General features: G+C 43.2%; 1 protein-coding gene across 1 annotated transcript in view; it reads left to right on the forward strand.

Annotated features, from left to right (window-relative positions):
• Positions 1-23,060, forward strand: part of IL21R (interleukin 21 receptor) — a 47,205-nt gene that overhangs the window by 18,774 nt on the left and 5,371 nt on the right. The window contains exons 5-8 of the mRNA XM_040356714.1: positions 6,883-7,028; positions 7,111-7,294; positions 9,197-9,287; positions 12,387-12,471. Of these exons, the coding sequence (XP_040212648.1) occupies positions 6,883-7,028; positions 7,111-7,294; positions 9,197-9,287; positions 12,387-12,471 (506 nt within the window). The remainder of the gene's footprint in view (positions 1-6,882; positions 7,029-7,110; positions 7,295-9,196; positions 9,288-12,386; positions 12,472-23,060) is intronic.

Below are 23,060 nucleotides of genomic sequence, written 5' to 3' on the forward strand. Positions count from 1 at the left end.
GCGTAAGGGTGCGCAATTCAAATCGATGTGATGGGGGCGTGTTTTATGTAAATACATTGTGACCCGACGTAAACGACAGGTTTTTTTTAACGGCGCATGCGCCGTCCGTGGGGGTATCCCAGTACGCATGCTCGAAATTAAACCGGAACAAGCCAATGCTTACGACGGTGACGTCATTCTACGCAAATCCCTATTCGCGAACGACTTACGCAAACAACGTAAAAAATTCAAATTTCGACGCGGGAACGACGGCCATACTTAACATTGAGTACGCCACCATATAGCAGCTTTAACTATACGCCGGAAAAAGCCGAACGCAAACAACGTAAAAAAATGCGCCGGCCGGACGTACGTTCGTGGATCGCCGTATCTAGCTAATTTGCATACTCGACGTGGAATTCGACGGAAACGCAACCTAGTGGCCAGCGTAAATATACATCTACGATCCGACGGCGTACTAAGACGTACGCCTGTCGGATCGATCCCTCATTCCGTCGTATCTTGTTTTGTGGATACAAAACATAGATACGATGCGGGAACTTTGAAATTACGCGGCGTATCAATAGATACGCCGGCGTAATTTCTTTGTGGATCTGCCCCATAGTCTTCAAGTAGGTAACCAAATAAATATTGCACTGGAGATAAAATCGATGTAGCTACATAAACTGTAAAAATGGTGCAAGTAATACCAAACGGTACCAAAAGCAGTCATAAAAACATGTAGCTAAGTATGATACTGATATAAAAATGTGTACAACGATGCCACTGCTGAATCCAGATGAGGAGAGGTTAACATCAGTCCGTTGGCATGTAGATGTCCCGTGAAGGGAACTATCACAACTCCCAGTGGATGGCTGTAGAATCCCAGGTTGATAGAGGGAAGTGTAACCGCCCTTGCGTGCGGCAGATAATAAGGTCCCGTCGGCATGCAGATATGAAGGCACAGCAAAGGAGCCCTTCAGATGGACACGGTAAGCCCCGCCGGTGTCCATGAGGTTACTGGATCTCCGACGGAACTCCCTGAAGGCCCAGAAGCCGGCGAAGAGGTAAGTACCAATCAAAAGAATTTTAATCGATCAAAAAAATTAAAGATTAATCGATTAATTAAAAGTTAATTTGCACAGCCCTAATTTTAAACAATTAATTCTTGGAGTGGCAATTCAGCAGAGGGTTATCTATAATCCTTTGGACTCCAAATCAAAGGGCTAGATTCAGGTATCTGCGCCTGATCTTACGGCGGCGCAGCGTATCGTATTTACGCTACGCCACCGCAACTTACAGGAGCAAGTGCAGTATTCACAAAGCACTTGCTCCAGAAGTTGCGGAGGCGTAGCGTAAATGGGGCCGGCGTAAGCGCGCATAATTCAAATGTGTAAGGGGGGCGTGTTTTATGTTAATGTGTGTTGACCTGACGTGATTGACGTTTTGTACGAACGGAGCATGCACCGTCCGTGTACATATCCTAATAGGTGGAATAACTTTAGGCCTGCTAATGCCTTACGGAAACGGCGTAAATCGACTGCGGCGGCCGGGCGTACGTTCGTGAATCGGCGTATCAACTCATTTACATATTCTACGCTGACCGCAATGGAAGCGCCACCTAGCGGCCATCCGAAAAATTGCAACCTTAGATAGGAAGGCGCAACCCGTCTTATCTTAGCTATGTTTAAGCGTATCTCTGTTTGAGCATACGCTTAAACATAAGTCAGTGTAGATTCTGAGTTAGGTCGACTTATCTACTGATAAGTCGGCCTAACTCTACCTGAATCTACCTAAAAGACTCACTATTTAAGTTGATCCCATTAAAAGCAGATACCTTTGTCTGCTTACCTTCTCTATATGCCAGTGCTGGTTGCCACCCTGTGAAGAGTCAATATACCCTCTGGTTAATCAGTACTGAGCAGGTTTCTGTATTTATCCATCTTTGGTTGAAGCAACTCATGTGGGTACCTTTGTGAACTGCCAATGCCAGTAATTGATTTTCACAGTTCATTTCTTTGGCCTACTTGTAAAGTGTGGTGCAACCACTTTCTGTTCCCTTTCTCCACTCATAGAGCTGTACTATAGCCTCCGTGAATGAAAAATAATCTATGAATGGAGGAGACGGATCTTTCCAACGTGAGAGTGGCGTTGGAAGATTATAGCAGCAGGGTTTGGGGGCTAATTGAGTGATAAAAGGTTTAAAAATAAACTACAGCCATTAGCACGAGAAACACATGACATTCATTATAAGTATTGTCCCTTTAAAAAAAATGTTTTTTCACTAAACACGCCATGAAGGGCCCATTTAAATGTGTGTGCGTGTGTGTGTGTGTGTGTTTATGTGTGTGTATGTGTGTAGAGGTGCATTTTTGGCTGGTGTGTTTCCTTTGAACGTTGACATGCATTTTGATGCACATTTCCAAAGCATTTTTCAATTTAAAATATGGGGTGGATATGGTTATCAGCCATTAATCAAAGCTGGTATTGTCATTTTGATGTGCTGACTGACATCTATGGGTCTCCCAACACACTAAAAAAAATTGAAACATGTCATATTTTCCAAAATGAGATAGGAACAGATAATTTTTTTTATGGGGACGTTGAGACTTTGCAAAATGTGCATTAAAGCACAACAGTGTACATTGACCCCAAATAAGGAGGAAGGGTCCCTCACTAGTAGGGGGCAGCGCTTAAAGCAAATGTAAATTATATTTGAAAAAAGACACAGCAAAAGCAATCAATATTAGAAAAAAGACAGGAAAAGACCATCATTGAAATAAAAAGTAGCACCTCAAACATTTTAGCAAGTTTAGTGGAGGTCACGTGATTGCTATATATTTTTTTTTTCTTTGCAACAGCTGTGAGTGAAGACTTCCATCCATCAATGTCATCATCCATCTAGTGCCCGTAGTATACATGAGCCTAGACCAGTGATGGTGAACCTTGGCACCCCATATGTTTTGGAACTACATCTCCCATTATGTTAATGCACTGTAGTGGGGGATCATGGCAAATGTAGTTCCAAAACATCTGGGGTGCCAGGGTTCGCCATCACTGGCCTAGATTATAGACTAGAGAGCAGTAAATATAACTGTCTAACTTCACACAGACAGACAGACATTGAACGTTGGTAGACAGAGGAAATAGGTCAGTGGTTTACTACAGGCAGGTACATTGTTTGCTGATATATATTAGAAAGCTATCTTCCACAAACAGTACAGCCGTGGGCAAAAGTTTTGAGAATGAAACAAATATTCATTTTCACAAAGTCTGCTGATTCAGTGCTTTTAGGGCTTTTTGTCAGATGTTACTATTGTATAGTGAAGTATAATTACAAGCATTTCATGAGTGTCAAAGGCTTTTATTGACAATTACATAAAGTTTATGCAAAGTCAATATTTGCAGTGTTGACCCTTATTTTTCAAGACCTCTGCAATTCGCCCTGGCATCCTGTTAATCAACCTCTGGGCCACAACCTGACTGATGGCAGGCAATTCTTACATAATTAATGCTTGGAGTTTGTCAGAATTTGTGGGGGTTGTTATGTCCACCCCGCCTCTTGAGGATTGATCACAAGTTGTCAATGGAATTAAGGTCTGGGGAGTTTCCTGGCACAGGACCCAAAATTTCGATGATTTGTTCCCCAAGCCACTTGGTTATCACTTTTGCCTTTTGGCAAGGTGCTCCATCATGCTGGAAAGGCATTGTTCATCACCAAACTGTTCTTGGATGGTTGGAAGAAATTGCTCTCGGAGGATGTTTTTGTATCATTCCTTATTCTTAGGCATAATTGTGAGTAAACCCTCTCCCTTGGCTGAGAAGCAACACCACACATGAATGGTCTCAGGATTCTTTACTGTTGGCATGACACAGGACTGATGGTAGCGCTCACCTTTTCTTCTCTGGATGGGTTTTTTCTGGATGCCCCAGGGGATTCATCAGAGAAAATGACTTTACCCAATTCTCAGCAGACCAATCCCTGTACCTTTTTCCGAATATAAGTCTGTCCCTGATGTTTTTCCTGGAGAGAAGTGGCTTCTTTGCTGCCCTTCTTGACATCAGGCCATCCTCCAAAAGTCTTCGCCTCACTGCGTGTGAAGATGCACTCACACCTTAAACAAACAATAAAATAGTTGACTTAGGTACACCTCTAATAAGTGTATATAGAGGTGAGGGCTTGATAGACCAGTAAGAGCCCATTTAATCTGTCAACATCCCAAATAGCGACTTCAAAGAAATGTAACCCCAACAAGGACTTTATAGACAGGGAGGGTGTGAGTAAGATTTTTTTTTTAATAATAGCAATTAATAAAAAAGTATGAAAAATGTTTATTGGTTACAATTAGGGATGAGCCGAACACCCCCCCTGTTCGGTTCGCACCAGAACCTTCGAACGGACCGAACGTTCGCGCGAACATTTAGAACCCCATTGACGTCTATGGGACTCGAACATTCAAATTCAAAAGTGCTCATTTTAAAGCCTAATATGCAAGTTATTGTTGTAAAACATCTTTGAGAACCCGGGTCTTGCCCCAGGGAACATGTATCAATGGAAAAAAAGTTTTAAAAACGTCGGTTTTTTTTCAGAACTCCTGAAAAAATGACCTTTTCAAAACTTTTTTTCCATTGATACATGTTCCCTCGGGCAAGACCCAGGTTCTCAAAGACGTTTTCACAGGCCTACTATAGACACCCAGCAGGTACAATATTTAAAGGAATTTTTCATTTTTGATTTTCTTTTTAAATTAAGCATCATTAAAATCACTGCTCCTGAATCTTTAGGTGCAAACTACAGAGCACACGGCCAGTACACACCAAGTAGCTTTAGGTGCAAACGACAGAGCACACGGCCTGTACACACCAAGTAGCCTTAGGTGCAAACTACAGAGGACACAGGCAATAAACCCCGTAAGAATACTGCAGCTAGTACAATCACCTACCTGCCAGTAAATTAGGAAGAACTGATCTAGCTAAACTATACAGTGTATAAATATATGTACAACACCTGGGATGTATATATATCCTCTACACACTGTAACTTTAACTGACTAGCCTGCCTGCCTGCCTGCAAAAAATGACACTCTCTCTGTCCTCTCTTAACCACCGCAACACACTACACAAGGCCGACCTGCAGGTAGCCTTTTATAGTGTGGGGCGTGTACTAAACGCCCTGAGCCATAATTGGCCAAAGCCACCCTGACTTTGGCCAATTATGGCTCCCCGTTTTTTGCAAGCTGTGATTGGCCAAGCATGCGGGTCATAGTGCATGCTTGGCCAATCATCAGCCAGCGATGCCGCAGTGAATTATGGTCTGTAAAACGTAACTCGAATTTGGCGCGAACGACCCATTTTGTTCATATTTCGACGAACGATCGAACATATGATGTTCGAGTCGAACATGAGTTCGACTCGAATACGAAGCTCATCCCTAGTTACAAACAATAATTTTCCCAAGTGTGGGGACATGAATACATAAAAATCACAACATGATTCAACATATATGCAAAAGCATCCTGATCATGAGGTAGGCTGGAGTACCAAACTGGCCTACATGGAGTAAAAGGCCACCAGGGTTACGAAGGTGTTCACAGCTGGACCCGAACCCAATGTGTTTTGGAAATGTAATGTAATTTTCCTTCCTCAGGGGAGAGGATGAGGGTGCAATATGTCTACAAAAGTAACCATCATAGGTAGGTATAAATAACAGATGTATGTTAGTAGTATGTTCCAGCACTATATCCAGACTGGTTTAGCATAACAGAGGTAGATGCATCCAAGGAGACCAACTGATGATTCTCCATCAGCTCCAGACTAGGCGAATTAACATCTCTCCACAACTTGGTGGCCTTTTACTCCATGTAGGCCGGTTTGGTGCACCAGCTTACCTCATGATCAGGGTGCCTTTGCATATATGTCAAATCATGTTGTGATTTTTGTATTCATGTCCCCACCCTTGGGAACATTCTATATTGATTGCAACCAATAATCTTTTGTCATACTTTTTTATTAATTACTATTATTACGCTTTTTTTGCTTACTCACACCCTCCCCCTATCTGTCTATAAAGTCTGGTGACAGGAGTTGGCAGGGAGAAGAACCTAATGGTTAGAAAGGTGGACGTGGGCTTTAGGAAAACTGTACACAGTGAGGCACGATGCCAAAAATACTGAAGGGTAGATTTGGGGTTTACATACCCTTTAAATAGAAGCAACAGATTGTCTACAAGTGTGTGGGGTGGGAAAAACATGTCTTGGCCAGAGTTCAACTAGAACTCTCACAGACGAAGTGATGTCGCTGTCTGGCAGAGATCTATCAACCACAAAAGTGGCTGAGCGGAATTACAAATCTTTTGGTAGATGACACCATTCCCAGGGCTCTAGTCCTGCGGGAACGCGGGGGAACGGAGTTCCTGCACTTTTTTCACAGCAGGAACGCAGTTCCATTTGCAGGACTAGAGCAGCCGAGCCGTCCGAGCCAATCCTTCACTAAGCGGCGATGCCCAGCTCGAGTCACTGTCAGGGGCAGGCGAACCTTAGTAATCCTTTATGTTACTGGCCGCTTCCTGTATATGGAGTCACTTCCTCTATGCCGCAATGTCTCCTGGGAGCTTTTGTCATTGTTCCCAGGAGACATTCCAGAGGTCTGCCGCGAGTTATCTCGGGATTTAGAAAGAACTTGCTTAAAAAAACATGCGGTTTAGTAATTATGCATATGAGCGTATCATTTTTTTTTTGGTGGGGGAGTGGATCTTGGGTGGGAGTTCCCACACTTTTTTCCCCAGGACTTGACCCCTGACCATTCCCATATATTTATTTCTATAGTGTATTTAGCCGTTTGTTTTGAGATCAGCTTTAGTTGAATATTCACATTTTATTTTCTATTACCTTCTTTGATCAACAGTTAAACCACGGGCACCGCTCAATCTCACCGTCTCTTTTTCTGAGAATTACAATTTTTCCTGGAGAACACTCTATGACTCAGATACATATAGAAGTAATACGCTGGCCTATGAATTGAGCTATAAGAAGTATGCTGAATCTTGGCTGGTAAGAGTATTTGCATACAGTGAACTTGTCTGTGGTTGAGCAGTGGCTACAGAGCAATTCTTCTATTACTGTGTTTTTATAGAACCAAAAGACTGTCCAGGTTTACGAAGATGAGAAAAGCTTGGTCCTCTTGCGATCCCTATTTGAAGATGGTGAAATGTATGTTGCCAGGATCCGGGCTCAACCAAAGACCTTATATGCTGGCCATTGGGGTAGCTGGAGTACACCAGTGTCATGGAGAACCCCAGCAGATCTCATCAGCACTGGTAATACGTAGTAACATATATACAGATTATAGCTCCTCCTGAAAACTAACCTACTTGATTTTTTTTCTGCACCGATGGCTTACATTGTAGCTGAATTCCTGACTTTAGTTAAAGAATATGTAAACCCAACATTCCATATTCCTTATATGTGCCTGCTGTACCATGTACTTGTATGAAAAATGATCCTGTTTTCTTTGTACAGTATTGCTTCCTTTGTGTGAAATCCCCGGTGTTCCTGCCAGTCCCTCTGCTTTCCTATTAAAACTGACCGCACTAAGCAGGAGAACACACCATGGTCAGTTCTCTAGCTGTGCTGGAAACTCAGCCTGCTCTCCTTCAATGATCCCACCTGTCCTGACACACATCCTCTGCATGGTCCTTCACTAGAAAGAGCAGTGTGTTGCTGTTTCTCCTCCCCTAGCTCTTATGCAGCTAAGAACAGAGGGAATGTGATCACTTATAAAAAAAAAGGAAAAAATATATTTATGATGTTTTTTATATCTATACACAAATGTTTTGCCTTACATTTCTACTTTAAACCGAATGGGTTGTTTTACAGGGTGATCATTTAAGCCCTGTACACACGATCGGTCCATCCGATGAAGCTGACTGATGGTCCGTCACGCCTACACACCATTGGTTAAAAAAACGATCATGTCAGAACGCGGTGACGTAAAACACAACGACGTGCTGAAAAAACTAAGTTCAATGCTTCTGAGCATGCGTGGATTTTTAACCGATGGTTGTGCCTACTAACGATCGTTTTTTAACTATCGGTTAGGAATCCATTGGTTAAATTTAAAACAAGTTGGCTTTTTTTAACCGATGGTTAAATAACCGATGGCGCGCACACACGATCGGTTTGGACCGATGAAAACGATCCATCAGACCATTCTCATCGGTTTAACCGATCGTGTGTACGCGGCCTTTTAGTCACTTTAAGTGAATTAAGAAATAAAGCGCCACAGTGTAATATTCACGTCCAAATATAATTTTCTCCAGTTATATATTGGAATAAAATGGCATACAATCTATCATCGTGACAAATTTATATGTGGACTTAAAGGGATTGTAATGGTAAAAATGTATTTTCCCTAAATAGCTTCCTTTACCTTAGTGCAGTCCTCCTTCACTTACCTCATCCTTCCATTTTGCTTTGAAATGTCCTTATTTCTTCTGAAAAATCCTCACTTCCTGTTCTTCTGTCTGTAACTACACACCGTAATGCGAGGCTTTCTCCCTGGTGTGGAGAAAGCCTCTTGAGGGGGGAGGGGGCGAGCAGGAGTGTCAGGACGCCCACTAACACACAGCTCCTTTTTCTATCTGCAAAGTAGAGAGAGCGTCCTGACACTCTTGCTCACCCCCTCCCCCCTCAAAAGGCTTTCTCCACACCAGGGAGAAAGCCTTGCATTACTGTGTGGAGTTACAGACAGAAGAACAGGAAGTGAGGATTTCTCAGAAGAAATAAGGACATTTAAAAGCAAAATGGAAGGATGAGGTAAGTGAAGGAGGACTGCACTAAGGTAAAGGAAGCTATTTAGGGAAAACATTTTTTACCTTTACAAACCCTTTAAATATCATGGTGTGGTGCTTCAATTCTAAATTCACTTATCCACAACCCAAAGTGATTGTGGAAGCCCTTCAGTGTATAGAAGCTGCCAGACCAATGTTCAGACTTTTTATATTTACTACTACATGATAGCAATAAACAACATATAAAGAATCCAGCTTTTTATCCACCTTCCCAAACTTTTTATTTTCAGTTGGGGTGTGTCATCTCAGTGTAATAAAAATATTTATATGGTATATAAGTAAAAAAAAAAAAAAAAAAGTTTTATTCATTTGTTTTAAGTTTTTCTTAAAACCTTAAACACAATCCTTTATTTCATTTTTTTGTTTCAGAAAACGCCTTGAAAAAATGGCTCATTATAATAATGGTGCTGTGTTCTTTGAGTGTTGCAATTATTGTCGTTGCTTGCAAATGGCCAAAGTGGTACGTTTTTTTTTTCCTATTTTTTTAAACAGTATCAGGTGTGATTACAACTGCAATAAGTATTTGTTCTGGGTTGTTTGTAGAGAAGCATTGATGATCTAGGAGTGATGTGACAAATTTCCAGCCTACATATGGTATAAATAAATAAATAAATGATTGGTGTATTTAATCATGCTGCATCTGGAAGCATGTAATGCCGATTGCAGTAAATACAATAAGGGCCAGATTCTCAGCAGAGTTACGACGGTGTATCTCAGGAAACACCGTCGTATCTCTGTTTTTTGGCCCGGGTATCTATGCGAGTGATTCCTAGAATCATTTTCGCATAGATACGGCCAAGATCCGACAGGTGTAAGTGACTTACACTGTCGGATCTTAAATGTAATTCGCCGCCGGCCGCTAGGTGGCGTTTACGTTCAGGTCTCATTTGTTTATGCAAATGAGCCTGATACGCCGATTCCCGAACTAATTTGCGTCCCGTAGCCGTCGCTTACGTCATTTGCGTAAGCGTAAGGTTACCCCTGCTATACGAGGGGTAACCTTACGCCAGCCCGCTGTATGCCATGTTAAGTATGGCGCCAGGTCCGTGTCGTCTTTTCCCGTTGGGTACGTCGTTTTCCTAAGTCGTTCTTGAATACGACTTTACGTCAATGACGCACACGTTGGCGTCATTGACGTTTTCCGTCAAGAACTGGAGCATGCGCACTGGGATATTTTAAGCCCGGCGCATGCGCAGTTCGATCGGCACGGGGGCGCGCTTAATTTAGATACAAGCCGCCCCCTTGAATTACGCGGGGATCCCCCGGGCCTTTTACACTACGCCGCCGCAAACTACGGAGCAAGTGCTTGAGGAATACGGCACTTGCTCCAGTAAGTTGCGGCGGCATAGTGTAAATGGCTTACGCTACGCCCGCCGCAAAAGTACGAGAATCTGGCCCAAAGTACTTAAAATATAACTAAAGGAAAAAATGATTTTTTTTGTTTCGGATAGAGTTGGGAGGGATTAGAACGCTGTCAGTTTTTATTGCTGTCTGTGCCCCTCTGTTAAGGAGATCCTCTGTTTCTATGTTTCCTGTTTACCATTATCATTGAAAGTGAAAGTAGAAGAAAACCCCAAATTTTGGGTTGTCTCCAGAAATGTGTAATAGAGGGGAATCTTCCAATGGGGACACTCGTTCTGGTGACCTGAGAGTCCCCAAGCAATTACCTCAATTTGTAGGGTTTTCCTCACACTTCCTGTATGGCTATGGGACAGGAAGTGAAGGGAAATGTCTACAATGGGACAATGGCGATATTCTGATAGGGGTTTATAACCCTCTCTTGCTCTATCCAAAATGAAGAAAAAAAAGTTTTGCCTATAGTTCTACTTTAGGTTGCATCTTATCATTCCTTATTGTAGTAGTAGAACGTACTGGTGGCCTTTTGGAACCCCATTGAGCAGTAAAAGTCTAAAACCTTAGCTGTGGTGCCAGTTGTCTCCGGAAACCGGGGGTGTCTAGTCACCCTACTTTAAAATGTATAATTAAAGCGGTTGTATACCTGCATGTACCCTCTCCCAGCATGCCCAGCGAGGACACTCCCTCCTGATTGGCTGCTGGAAAAGAACACCCAAGTCTCGACTCCTGCTGCTGCCACCCGTCGCCCTGGGGTGGGATAGCACCCCAGTAACAACAGAATGAGCCCACAGCACAGCCAAGCTGAAACAGAGACCCCTATTTGAACATTTTAACCACTTCCCGACCTCCGCATGTAAATGTACGTCCACAATATGGCACGTACAGGCACATGGGCGGTAATGTACGTCCTTGCCTATTAGCGGGTGGGGGGTCCGATCGGGACCCCCCCCCCCCCGCTACATGCGGCGGTCGGGTTCGCTCGGGGAGCGATCCGGGACCACGGCGCGGCTATTTGTTTATAGCCGCTCCGTCGCGATCGCTCCCCAGAGCTGAAGAACGGGGAGAGCCGTATGTAAACACGGCTTCCCCGTGCTTCACTATGGCGGCGCATCGATCGTGTCATCCCCTTTATAGGGGAGACACAATCGATGACGTCAGTCCTACAGCCACACCCCCCTACAGTTGTAAACACACACTAGGTGCACCCTAACTCCTACAGCGCCACCTGTGGTTAACTCCCAAACTGCAACTGTCATTTTCACACTAAAGAATGCAATTTAAATGCATTTTTTGCTGTGAAAATGACAATGGTCCCAAAAATGTGTCAAAATTGTCCGAAGTGTCCGCCATAATGTCGCAGTCACGAAAAAAATTGCTGATCGCCGCCATTAGTAGTAAAAAAAAAAAAATTTTATAAAAATGCAATAAAACTATCCCCTATTTTGTAAACGCTATAAATTTTGCGCAAACCAATCGATAAACGCTTATTGCGATTTTTTTTTACTAAAAATAGGTCGAAGAATACGTATCGGCCTAAACTGAGGGAAAAAAATGTTTTTATATATGTTTTTGGGGGATATTTATTATAGCAAAAAGTAAAAAATATTGCATTTTTTTCAAAATTGTCGCTCTATTTTTGTTTATAGCGCAAAAACTAAAAACCGCAGATGTGATCAAATACCACCAAAAGAAAGCTCTATTTGTGGGGAAAAAAGGACGCCAATTTTGTTTGGGAGCCACGTCGCACGACCGCGCAATTGTCTGTTAAAGCGACGCAGTCCCGAACTGTAAAAACACCTTGGGTCTTTAGGCTGCATATTGGTCCGGGGCTTAAGTGGATAATTAGCACTCTGATCACCCTCTAAATTTCAATAGCACCGGTACTTGGAAGTAACCAGGTGCTACACTTGCATTAATGCTAATCCAAAGATTCAATCTTTTTTGAGTCACTGATTTAGAACAAGTATAGCGGATACGAAATTCATTGATTTTTGTTTCTAGCATATGCATTATGGGCAGTGATTCAGAAGTGTTGAACATCTAAATTCAGTGCATGGGTATTTTCAGAAGGCAGCAACAACAGTTAAAATATTTCTCTTGTGACTGTGAGGAGTGTACTTTATAACAGCGGAAATTACCTTGCGTCAACTTTGCTAATAATATAAGTAAATGTCTTTATCTGCTTTCTGTTTTTTATCATTAGTCTATGGAAGAATGAGTGGGTATTCATACCCGACCCTGCATCTTTCTTTAAGCCACTCTACATGGTTCATCACGGAGATTTCAAGGTAACAAAATACATATTCTAAAATGTTCCATTAGTCATTAGTAGCTTTAGAATCCAATGACTTTTTAACACTGAGAACAGTTTTATATATAGAAGAGGTCTGTGGGTGTGAGATGATGCACAGGGTGGGTGCAAAGGTCAAAATGACGTAAGCCTGCTAGGGTTCTGAGGTTTGCTGCTTAGCTCATTCTTGCTGTATATTAATGATTCTATAAGTGGACCCACATGCATTACATACAAGAAATCACATGATCTGTAATAAGTGAACATCTACTTCCCCATTTCACGAGCTTTGTGTGGAGTATAATACGTGGTTTGATGAAAATAACCTCTGATGTTACTCATACTACATTAGGTATTAATTATAAAACTGAAAGAATTCATTGTATATGTATTCAGACACAAACTAATTGAAAAGACATGTACAAATCAATGTAACAGTGGGGTGCCAACCTGCCTTTATTCCATTATCATATCAAATGCTGTTCCTAAACTGCGAGAAATAAACAATAAATTGCCCTTTTAGTATTCTGTGCTATATACTTATCTTATGCTACATTTTGCCTGTAGCCTCATGGCTAGATTCAGATAGCCCTGCGTAATGTTGTGCGGGCGTAATGCGCTACGCCGCCGTAAATTAGGGCGCAAGTTCCGTATTCAGAAAGAACTTGCGCCCTAAGTTACGGCGGCGTAACCTATGTGCTCCGGCGTAAGCCCGCCTAATTCAAATTTGGATGATGTGGGCGTGTTTTACCTAAATTTAGTGTGACCACACGTATTTGACGGTTTTTACGAATGGCGCATGTGCCGTTCGTGAAAGAATCCCAGTGAGCATGCTCGAAATTACGGCGCAAAATCGTCAATGCTTTAGACGTGAACGTAACTTACGTACAGCCCTATTCGCAAACAACTTACGCAAACGGCATAAAAATTTCAAAATTCGACGCGGGAGCGACGTCCATACTTGACATTGCGTACGCCTCATATAGCAGGAGTAACCTTACGCCGGAAAAAGCCTAGCGTTTCTGGAGATACGCCGTCGTATCTCGTACCTGAATCTAGCCCTCAGAGTTTTAATTGTAGGTATTGCACACCTCCCAAACACGATGCCATGAACAATTTATGGCACCCATGTTTGTCTCACTAGGGCAGCATGGTTGCTTGCAGTGCGGGAAATGTACAAAGACCGTGCCTTTCCTGCACATTGTTCCAGTGTGAACCAACACTTAGTGAGAGAGGGAAGGATAACTATGGTACATGGGAGGCAGGAAGGAGGGATCACTATGGTACATGGAAGACTGGCAGGAATGATTACTATGGTGCATGGAAAAATGGTAGGAAGGATTACTATGGTACATGGAAGGTAGGAGGAAAGGATCACTGTGGTACATGGAAGAAAGGAAGTATCACTATGATACATGGAAGGAGGGAATCACTATGGTACATGGAAATCAGAAAGAAACAATCACTATGGTACATGAAAGAAAGGAAGTATCACTATGGTACATGGAAGGCAGGAAGGATCACTATGGTATATGGAAGAAAGGAAGGTGGGGTCACTATTGTACATGGAAGAGAGGAAAGAGCACTATGGTGTATGGGTGGCAAGAAGGGTAACTATGGTATATGGAAGGCTGGAAGGATCACTATGGTACATGGAAGGCAGGAAGGATCACTATTGTATATGGAAGGCAGGAAGGATCACTGTGACACATGGAAGGAAGGATCACTATGGTACATGGAAGGCAGGAAGGGTCACTATGGTTTATGGAAGGCAGGAAGGATCACTATGATATATGGAAAGCTGGAAGGATCACTAGGGTACATGGAAGGCAAAAAGGATCACTGTGACACATGGAAGGCAGGAAAAAAAAACTATGGCACATGAAAGGCAGGAAGGATCACTATGGCACATGGAAGGAAAGAAGGGTCACTATAGTACATAAAAAGCAGGAAGGATCACTATGGCAAATGGAAGGATCACTATGGTATATGGAAGGCAGGAAGGATCACTATGGCATGTGGAAAGCAGGAAAGAATTATTACTATGGCACATGGAAGGCAGGCAGGAAGGAAGGTTTACTATGGTACTTGGAAGTCAGGAAGGATCACTGTGGTATATGGAAGGCAGAAGGGATCACTATGACACATGGAAGACAGAAAGGATCACCATGGCACATGGACGGCAGGAAAGATCACTATGGTGCATGGAAGGCAGGGAGGATCACTATGGCACATGGAAGGCAGGAAGGATCACTATGGCACATGGAAGCAGAAAGGAAGGATCGCTATAGTATATTGAAAGCAGGAAGGAAGGATCACTGTAGTACTGTACATGCAAGGCAGGAAGGATCACCATGGCACATGGGAGCAAAATGAAAGGATCGCTGTGGTAAATGGAAGGCATGAAGGATCACTATGGTGCATGGAAGGCAGGATCACTATGGTACATGTGCACACCTGGCAGCTGGATTAGTGGAATCAAATACAACACAAAAAGAAGGGGTACCAGCTAGGTAACCTTGGGTCGGACTTTTAAGGCACAGTAAACAATTGAAAATTAGAAAAAAATACAATGTTTTGCTGCACATGCCGTCTCACACTTCATTGATCTGCACAGAACGCTGAGCGTGTATGTGTTATGTATGTAACCCAACACAGGGCCGGTGCAAGGATTTTTGCCAACTCAGGCGAAGGTGCATTTTGCCCCCACCCCCCCCCCCGGCGCGCACGCACACACAGGGCACAACACATCAGGGTACAGTGAACATCAGGGCACAGGGCACAGCACATCAGGGCACATGAGGGCACAAGTGAACATCCGGGCATAGCACATCAGGGTACAGCACACCAGGCCACATCAGGGTAAAGGGCACAGCACATCAGGGCACAGGTCACAGTACATCAGGGCACAGCACATCAAGGCACACGACATTGAGGCACAGCAGACTGGGGCACAGGACGTCAGGGCATGGGACATCAGGACACATGGCACATCAGGGCATGGGGCACTTGGCGCACATCAGGGCATACTGGCACACATTGGGGCATATTGGAGCACATTGGGGCATATTGGGGCACAGCGTTTACCTGGCAGCCAGTATGCAGGAAGCATCTCTCCTCTCTTCTCGTCCATCCCAGATGATGTCACAAGCAAATGAGGATGGACGAGAAGAGAGGAGGGGCCGCCGGGGCAGCGTGACATGAGAGAGAATTTATTACACACACTGCCAGTGTGGCTGCAGCGCTCCCCTCCCTCCCTCCTTCCTCCACTTCACACACAGCAGGCATCTCGCGCTGTGTGTATCGGAGCTTAGTGTGAAAACTTTGGCCGCGCTGTGAGAAAAGTCCCGCCCTCCTCCTAGATCAGCTTGTGTGATAGACGCATTGTTCTGCCTATCACACGGGCTGATCTAGGAAGAGGGCGGGACTTTTCTCACAGCGCGGCCAAAGTTAACACACTAAGCTCCAATACACACAGCGGGAGATGCCTGCTGTGTGTAATCCTGGGACAGAGAGGAGAGTGACACTGACACAGTGACACTGTCAATTTTCCGCCCTGTTCCCTGGCGCCGTAAGGCAAGTGCCCATGTTGCCTTGCCGACCCTAACCCAACACAAAAAAAATAAGGGGGGGTAATGCGGTGAGAGTGCGGTTCTCCCTTAAAGCGGGGGTTCTCCCTAAAACATTTTTTTTTTCTAGCATCTCATTCAGCATAGTAGCGTGAGCTACAGTATGCCTTTATATATTTTTTTGGCGCCGTACTCACTCTGTAATCGCGTAGTAAAGTTTCAGGGGAATGGGCGTTCCTATTCAGAGGGCTCGTGATTGACGGCCGGCTATGGCGCATCACGCTTCACGGAAATAGCCGAAATAGGTGTTTGCTCTTCACGGCGCCTGCGCAGTCAGCTCCGATGTCTGTGCGCAGGCGCCATATAGCGCCGGGAAGAGCCGAGACCTACTCCAGCTATTTTCGTGAAGCGTGATGCGCCATAGCCGGCCGTCAATCACGAGCCCTCTGAATAGGAACGCCCATTCCCCGCGGGGAGTCTGAAATTTTACTACTCGTTTAGACAGTGAGTACGGCGCCGAAAAAAATATAAAGGCATAATGTAGCTCGCGCTACTATGCTGAATGAGATGCTATAAAGTTGTTTTTTAGGGTGAAACACCGCTTTAAGATAGAAGGATGAGAAATTTAGTGATTACACAGAAACCTATGTTATTGTGTATAATAACTAGGGTTGTCCCGATACCACTTTTTTAGGACCGAGTACAAGTACCGATACTTTTTTTCAAGTAGTCGCCGATACCGAATACCGATACTTTTTTTAAATGTGTCCCCAAATGCAGCCATGTCCCCCCCATATGCAGCCATGTCCCTCACATATGCAGCCATGTCCCTCTAGCCATGTCCCTCACATATGCAGCCATGTCCCTCTAGCCATGTCCCTCACATATGCAGCCATGTCCCTCACATATGTAGCCATGTCCCTCACATATGCAGCCATGTCCCTCACATATGTAGCCATGTCCCTCACATATGCAGCCATGTCCCTCACATATGCAGCCATGTCCCTCTAGCCATGTCCCTCACATATGCAGCAATGTCCCTCTAGCCATGTCCCTCACATATGCAGCAATGTCCCTCTAGCCATGTCCCTCACATATGCAGCCATGTCCCTCTAGCCATGTCCCTCACATATGCAGCCATGTCCCTCACATATGCAGCAATGTCCCTCTAGCCATGTCCCTCACATATGCAGCAATGTCCCTCTAGCCATGTCCCTCACATATGCAGCAATGTCCCTCTAGCCATGTCCCTCACATATGCAGCAATGTCCCTCTAGCCATGTCCCTCACATATGCAGCCATGTCCCTCTAGCCATGTCCCTCACATATGCAGCCATGTCCCTCACATATGCAGCAATGTCCCTCTAGCCATGTCCCTCACATATGCAGCAATGTCCCTCTAGCCATGTCCCTTGATGTGGCGGTGCGATGCAGCGGCGGGGGGGAAAGGGGGGGGAAAGTATTCTATTTAGGTATCGGGGGTATTTGCGCCAGTACGAGTACTCCCGCAAATACTCGGTATCGGTACCGATACCGATACTGGTATCGGTATCTGGACAACCCTAATAATAACAGCACACTTTTGTGTAAAAGCTCATTTGTTTTGTACCTTTTGCACACAATAGTTTCCTGCCACTTCCTAAAAGGAAGTGATTAACCAGAAGAAAAGAACAGTTGCATGCCTACAAACCTTGCCACTTAACCATACTCAAATATCTGATGAGGCACTTTTTGTTAGCATTGTTTTATTTAGTCATGTCAGTTTTGTAAAGGGAACATAAGATTTACTCATTAATCATAAGAAATATAAGGCAGAAAATACTATTGCGGAAACTATCGAAGAAATCAAAATGCTCACACTGTGCGATTGATTTACTAAAGGCAAATAAACAATTGCTCCTTAATAAATGAGGTAAAGCTATACTTTGAAAAGAATACCCAATCGTGAACAAGGTAAATAAAAAAAATAACAGCATTTTTGCTTGCACCTGATTGGATGATAAAATCAGTAGAGCTCCCACTCATTTACTTTGCAAAGGGCACTGTGGGTTGATTTACTAAAGGCAAATAGACTGTGCAATTTAAAAGGCGCAATTTCTCCAGAGCTTAGTAAATGAGCAGAAACTCTGCTGACTTCCATCATCCAATCATGTGCAAGCAAAAAATGCTGTTTTTTTCTCCCTTGCATGTGATTGGGTACTCTTTGCAAAGTGAAGCTTTATCTCATTTACTAAGCTCTGGATCAGCTGCACATGCAAAGTGTACAGTCTATTTGACTTTAGTAAATCAACCCCTGTATATCTAAAGCCATAATTGTTTGGAGTGGGACGTGTTGACACTCCTGTAAGGTTATTATTTCCATTTGTGTTCCTGCCGTGGAGATTAATCCTGTTACCAGGACATAAAGGGGTTGAGTTACTAAAGGCAAATAGACTGTGCACTTTGCAAAGTGCAATTGCCCTCTGCAAGTTCGGTTGCTCCAGAGCTTAGTAAATGAGCAGAATTTTTTATTTTATTTTTTCCTTGCACATGATTGGGTATTTTTGGCAAAGTCAAGCTTTACCTCATGTGCACAGTCTATTTTCCTTAACCACTTCAGACCCGCGTTATTGACAAAAGACGTCAACAGCTTGGCTCTCAAGTGCCAAGTGGACGTCTTTGGACGTCTTTTTAAAAGCGCGTAGCGGGTAAACACTGTCCCGGCGCATCGCTGAAGAGCCGAGTGACACACGCGATCGGCGGTAACACAGCAGGTGACAGCAGGGACGTGGAGCTCTGTGTGTAAACGTGCTGTCAGAGGAGAGGAGACCGATCTGTGTCCCTTGTACATAGGGACACAGCATCGGTTACCTCCCCCAGTCAGCCCCCTCCCCCCACACAGTTAGAACACACCCAGGGAATACACATTTATACAGTAATTAGTGCATTTTTATAGCACTGATCGCTGTATAAATGTGAATGGTCCCAAATTTGTGTCAAAAGTGTCCGATATGTCCGCCGCAATATCGCAGTCCCAATAAAAATCGCAGATCGCCGCCATTACTAGTAAAAAAAAAATAATAAAAAAAAATCATAATTCTGTCCCCTATTTTGTAGGCGCTATAACTTTTGCGCAAACCAGTCGCTTATTGCGATTTTTTTTTTTACAAAAATACGTAGAAAAATACGTATCCGCCTTAACTGAGACAAAAAATAGTTTTTTAAAAAAAAAATGGGATATTTATTATAGCAACAATTACAAAATATTTATATATATTTTTTAAATTGTCGCTCTTTTTTTGTTTATAGAGCAAAAAATAAAAACCGCAGAGGTGATCAAATACCACCAAAATAAAGCTCTATTTGTGGGGAAAAAAGGACATCAATTTTGTTTGGGAGCCACGTCGCACGACGGCGCAAATGTCAGTTAAAGCGACGCAGTGCCGGAAGCTGAAGTGTTTAAATAAATCAACCTTAAAGTGAGGGGAAATCCAACATTTTCCAGCCGTCTCTGGAGGGGAGATAGAAGAGAAATTTTCCAATGGGAATACCTGTTCCTATGACAGCTATCTATAAGGGGATTTTCTTCACTTTAGAGAGATTTCTTCTCACTTTCTGTCTCCCCAGTGCGGGAAATAATATATAGCAGAGATTCCTGTACTGTTCCTGTGCAAATAGATTCCTGTGCAAAGAATCAGATAAATACAATATATCTTGAATAATAAATATAAAATTTCCTTGGTGCATAAAAGCAAATGTAAATGAGTGCAAAATATTAATAATAATAATAATAATAATAATAATAATAATATTAAGTACTAATAAATATTTCTTCAGTGCCAATAAGCAAATGCCAAATTTAGGTGCAAAACCAAGCACAAAAAGTGCAGCAATAATGTGCAAAGTAAAAAGCGAATACAAATTAAAAGTCAGAAAATAAAAAATAATTATTATTTCTGTACAAAAAACATTCAGTGTCAAAACAGTCTTAAAGCGGTGGTTCACCCACACTAACAACATTTGAGCATTCAATTAGGCATAGTAGCGCGAGCTACAGTATGCCTGTATTGATTTTTTTAGCCCGGTACTCACTGTGCAATCCTCTATAGAAGATTCCGACTCCTCGCGGGGAATGGGCGTTCCTATGAAGAGGGAGGATGATTGACGGCCGGCTATGGCACGTCACGCTCCCCGAAGATAGCCGGAACAAGTCTCGGCTCTTCACGGCGCTATACGGCGCCTGCGCACAGACTATGCGCAGGCGCCGTGAAGCGCCAAATCCTATTTCGGCAATTTCCGGAGAAGCGTGACGTGCCATAGCCGGCCGTCAATCATCCTCCCTCTTGATAGGAATGCCCATTCCCCGCGGGGAGTCGGAATCTTCTATAGAGGATTGCACAGTGAGTACGGGGGCTAAAAAAATCAATACAGGCATACTGTAGCTCGCGCTACTATGCCTAATTTAATGCTATATAAAAAAAAAATGTTTCATTAGGGTGAACCACCGCTTTAAGTACAAACAAGCAAAAAACGTGTAAAAAAAAAAATCCTCCTTGCTGGAAAATTTCTGAAACAGTCCAAACGATGTGCATAAAGATCCAAGTGCAAAATTGCAACAAATCAACTTTGAAAGGAAATATTCTCCAGCTGCCAAAAAAACATGCAAAGTGCTTCAATCCTGTGCAGGTGCCCTAGTTTCCCCCAGCCTCTCACCTCATCTGGCTTAAAATTGAGCCTTTTTGCTAGTCTCCAAAAGCTGAGTGCTCTCTTTTTTTGTTCAATCGCTCACGAACGGGTTTGCCATTTTAGGTACTCAGATAAAATTCAGATGATTAAAAACTGCATGACACAGTGTGTATTCCAGCTTCCAGACTCGGCCGTGCCTGGAAGTGATGTCACCACAGCTCTGTACTCTGACGCGTTGCGTGACTGCTCAATGTAACTTTCTCAAAGGGGAACCTTTTTGCCCATCAAATGATGCCAGTTTTCCCTATAAAAAGCTGCCAGTTTGCCCTATCAAACGCCGCCAGTTTGCCCCATGAAATGTTGCCAGTTTGCCCCATCAAATCCTTACATTTCATCCAAAGCTTTTATTTTAGTTTTGCATGGAATAAACTTATGTAGTGTTGGTATAGTTAGAATAATGTATTTTATAATGACTTTTGTAATAATAGTTCCCAATTGATGAGATCTCCCCAGTCATTTCCTGTACTGGGGAGATGCCGCCAGTTTGCCCCATCAAATGTTGCCAGTTTGCACCATCAAATGCAGCCAGTTTCCCCAACCCCCGCCCGGCACTTACCTTTCTTGGGTCAGCGCTGTCCTCCACGCTCCCTCCGAGTCCTCAATGTCTTCTCCCGTGCTCTCATGTCATCTCTGCTACGATTGGACGCCCAGCACCTGTCGCTTCAGCCAATCAGGTGAACAATAACCAGACCCAGTGCACCTGATTGGCTGAGAGGCGGGTCAGTGTTAAGGAAGCAAGTCCCTAACACAGCACTGTGTAAACAGCGAACGCACAGCAGTGTGCCGCTATTTAACAATTTGGAAGCCTATTATTTGCATTTGCAATGCATGAATCTATCTATTGTTGATTGACGGGTGCAGGAGAGAGGGGGAGGCGCTCCTGTGCCCACTATGGACGGACCGCCACTAGTTAGATCCCTCAGAACTCAACAAACCATACCAATAGCACACATTTTTTTTTTTCGTTCAGCCAGCTGAAAAAAAAATAACAGATTCCTGTAGCCACACAAGCAAAGTGGGTGCATAAACACCCCCCAGCCAGGACATTGTTTAGGGTGTTTCAGAGGGTCCATTGATTGGCATCATTGGCTTCTGTCGAACTGAGAGGGCTACACACAGATTGAACTTGATTGAATGGTCACTGCTGAATCAGACGATTTTCGGTCTGTATGCACCCAAGCTTTAGGTTATTTTCTGAGCTGTCTGCAGGGGAAGTAGACACGTTGGCTTAGTTTAGTGATCCTATCACAAAGTTTGAAAATGAAAGTAAAGCTTCGCTGTAAAAAGTAATTTTGTATATTTACCTTTCCACCAGCCCATGCCTTAAAATTTCCCAGTGTTGTGATCCCCATCGGCTGTAGGTAGCCACATCTCCAGGGGTGCCAAATACCCCCCCCGCACTTGCTGTGGTTCCTTCCTCTAGCTTCTACATAACTACTAGAAAGTGGGAGGAACCACAACATGCAGCAGGGGAGTTGGCACTTGACACAAGAAGGGTAAGTATGCTTCAATATTTCTTTTTTTTTTTTTTTTACAGGAAGGATTTAATTCATTTCAACCCCATAACAACTTTGACCACTTTAATACAAGGAATGATTACCGTATGTACTTTTGTCATTAAATAGTCATGGTTTGGCAGTAAAATCCATCATGCAAGTCAAACTGCCATCTAATGTTTGTGGTCAGTACTGGAAGTTTGGTTCGACTTTCTAAAGGATAATGAGCAGAAAGGTTAAAAAAAATTATATTTTTCTCAAATATGCAACAGCTACTATATTACGTGTAAATAACTAACCAGACCACAAAAAAAATGTTTAAGTGATACATTTTCCACCCACATGGTTTTTATTGTGAATGTCACTTCTCACATGGAGGATGTGGTTTATCAAGGTAGTACAAAATACATACTAACAGTAATCATTAACCATATCAATTGTATTTGTTTTCTATCAGAAAGAAAGATAAAAGGCTGCATTGTACACCTGCTTGATGAGCAATAAAAATATATTTCCTTCGTTTGGGGTTTTTGATAAATGTACAGTAGTAGCGTTTATGTCTTTAAGAAAATTTAAGAATTTTTTTTTTTTTTTTTTAGCTAGGTAAATACAAAATACTGCATATAAATAATTTATATATTAAGTACTCTTTCTCTTTCTGTGTTTACCAGCCCAACCCTAATTGTTTTCCCAATATACAATAGAATAGACTGTAGCACTACCCCCGGAGGAGCTGCTGGTTTGTTTTGGGTGGCATGTTACCTCTGTGACTCCGCCGTCTAGGGTAGTTGATGAGA

Source organism: Rana temporaria, chromosome 6 (genome assembly GCF_905171775.1).
Source record: "Rana temporaria chromosome 6, aRanTem1.1, whole genome shotgun sequence".
Classification (NCBI taxonomy): Eukaryota; Metazoa; Chordata; class Amphibia; order Anura; family Ranidae; genus Rana; species Rana temporaria.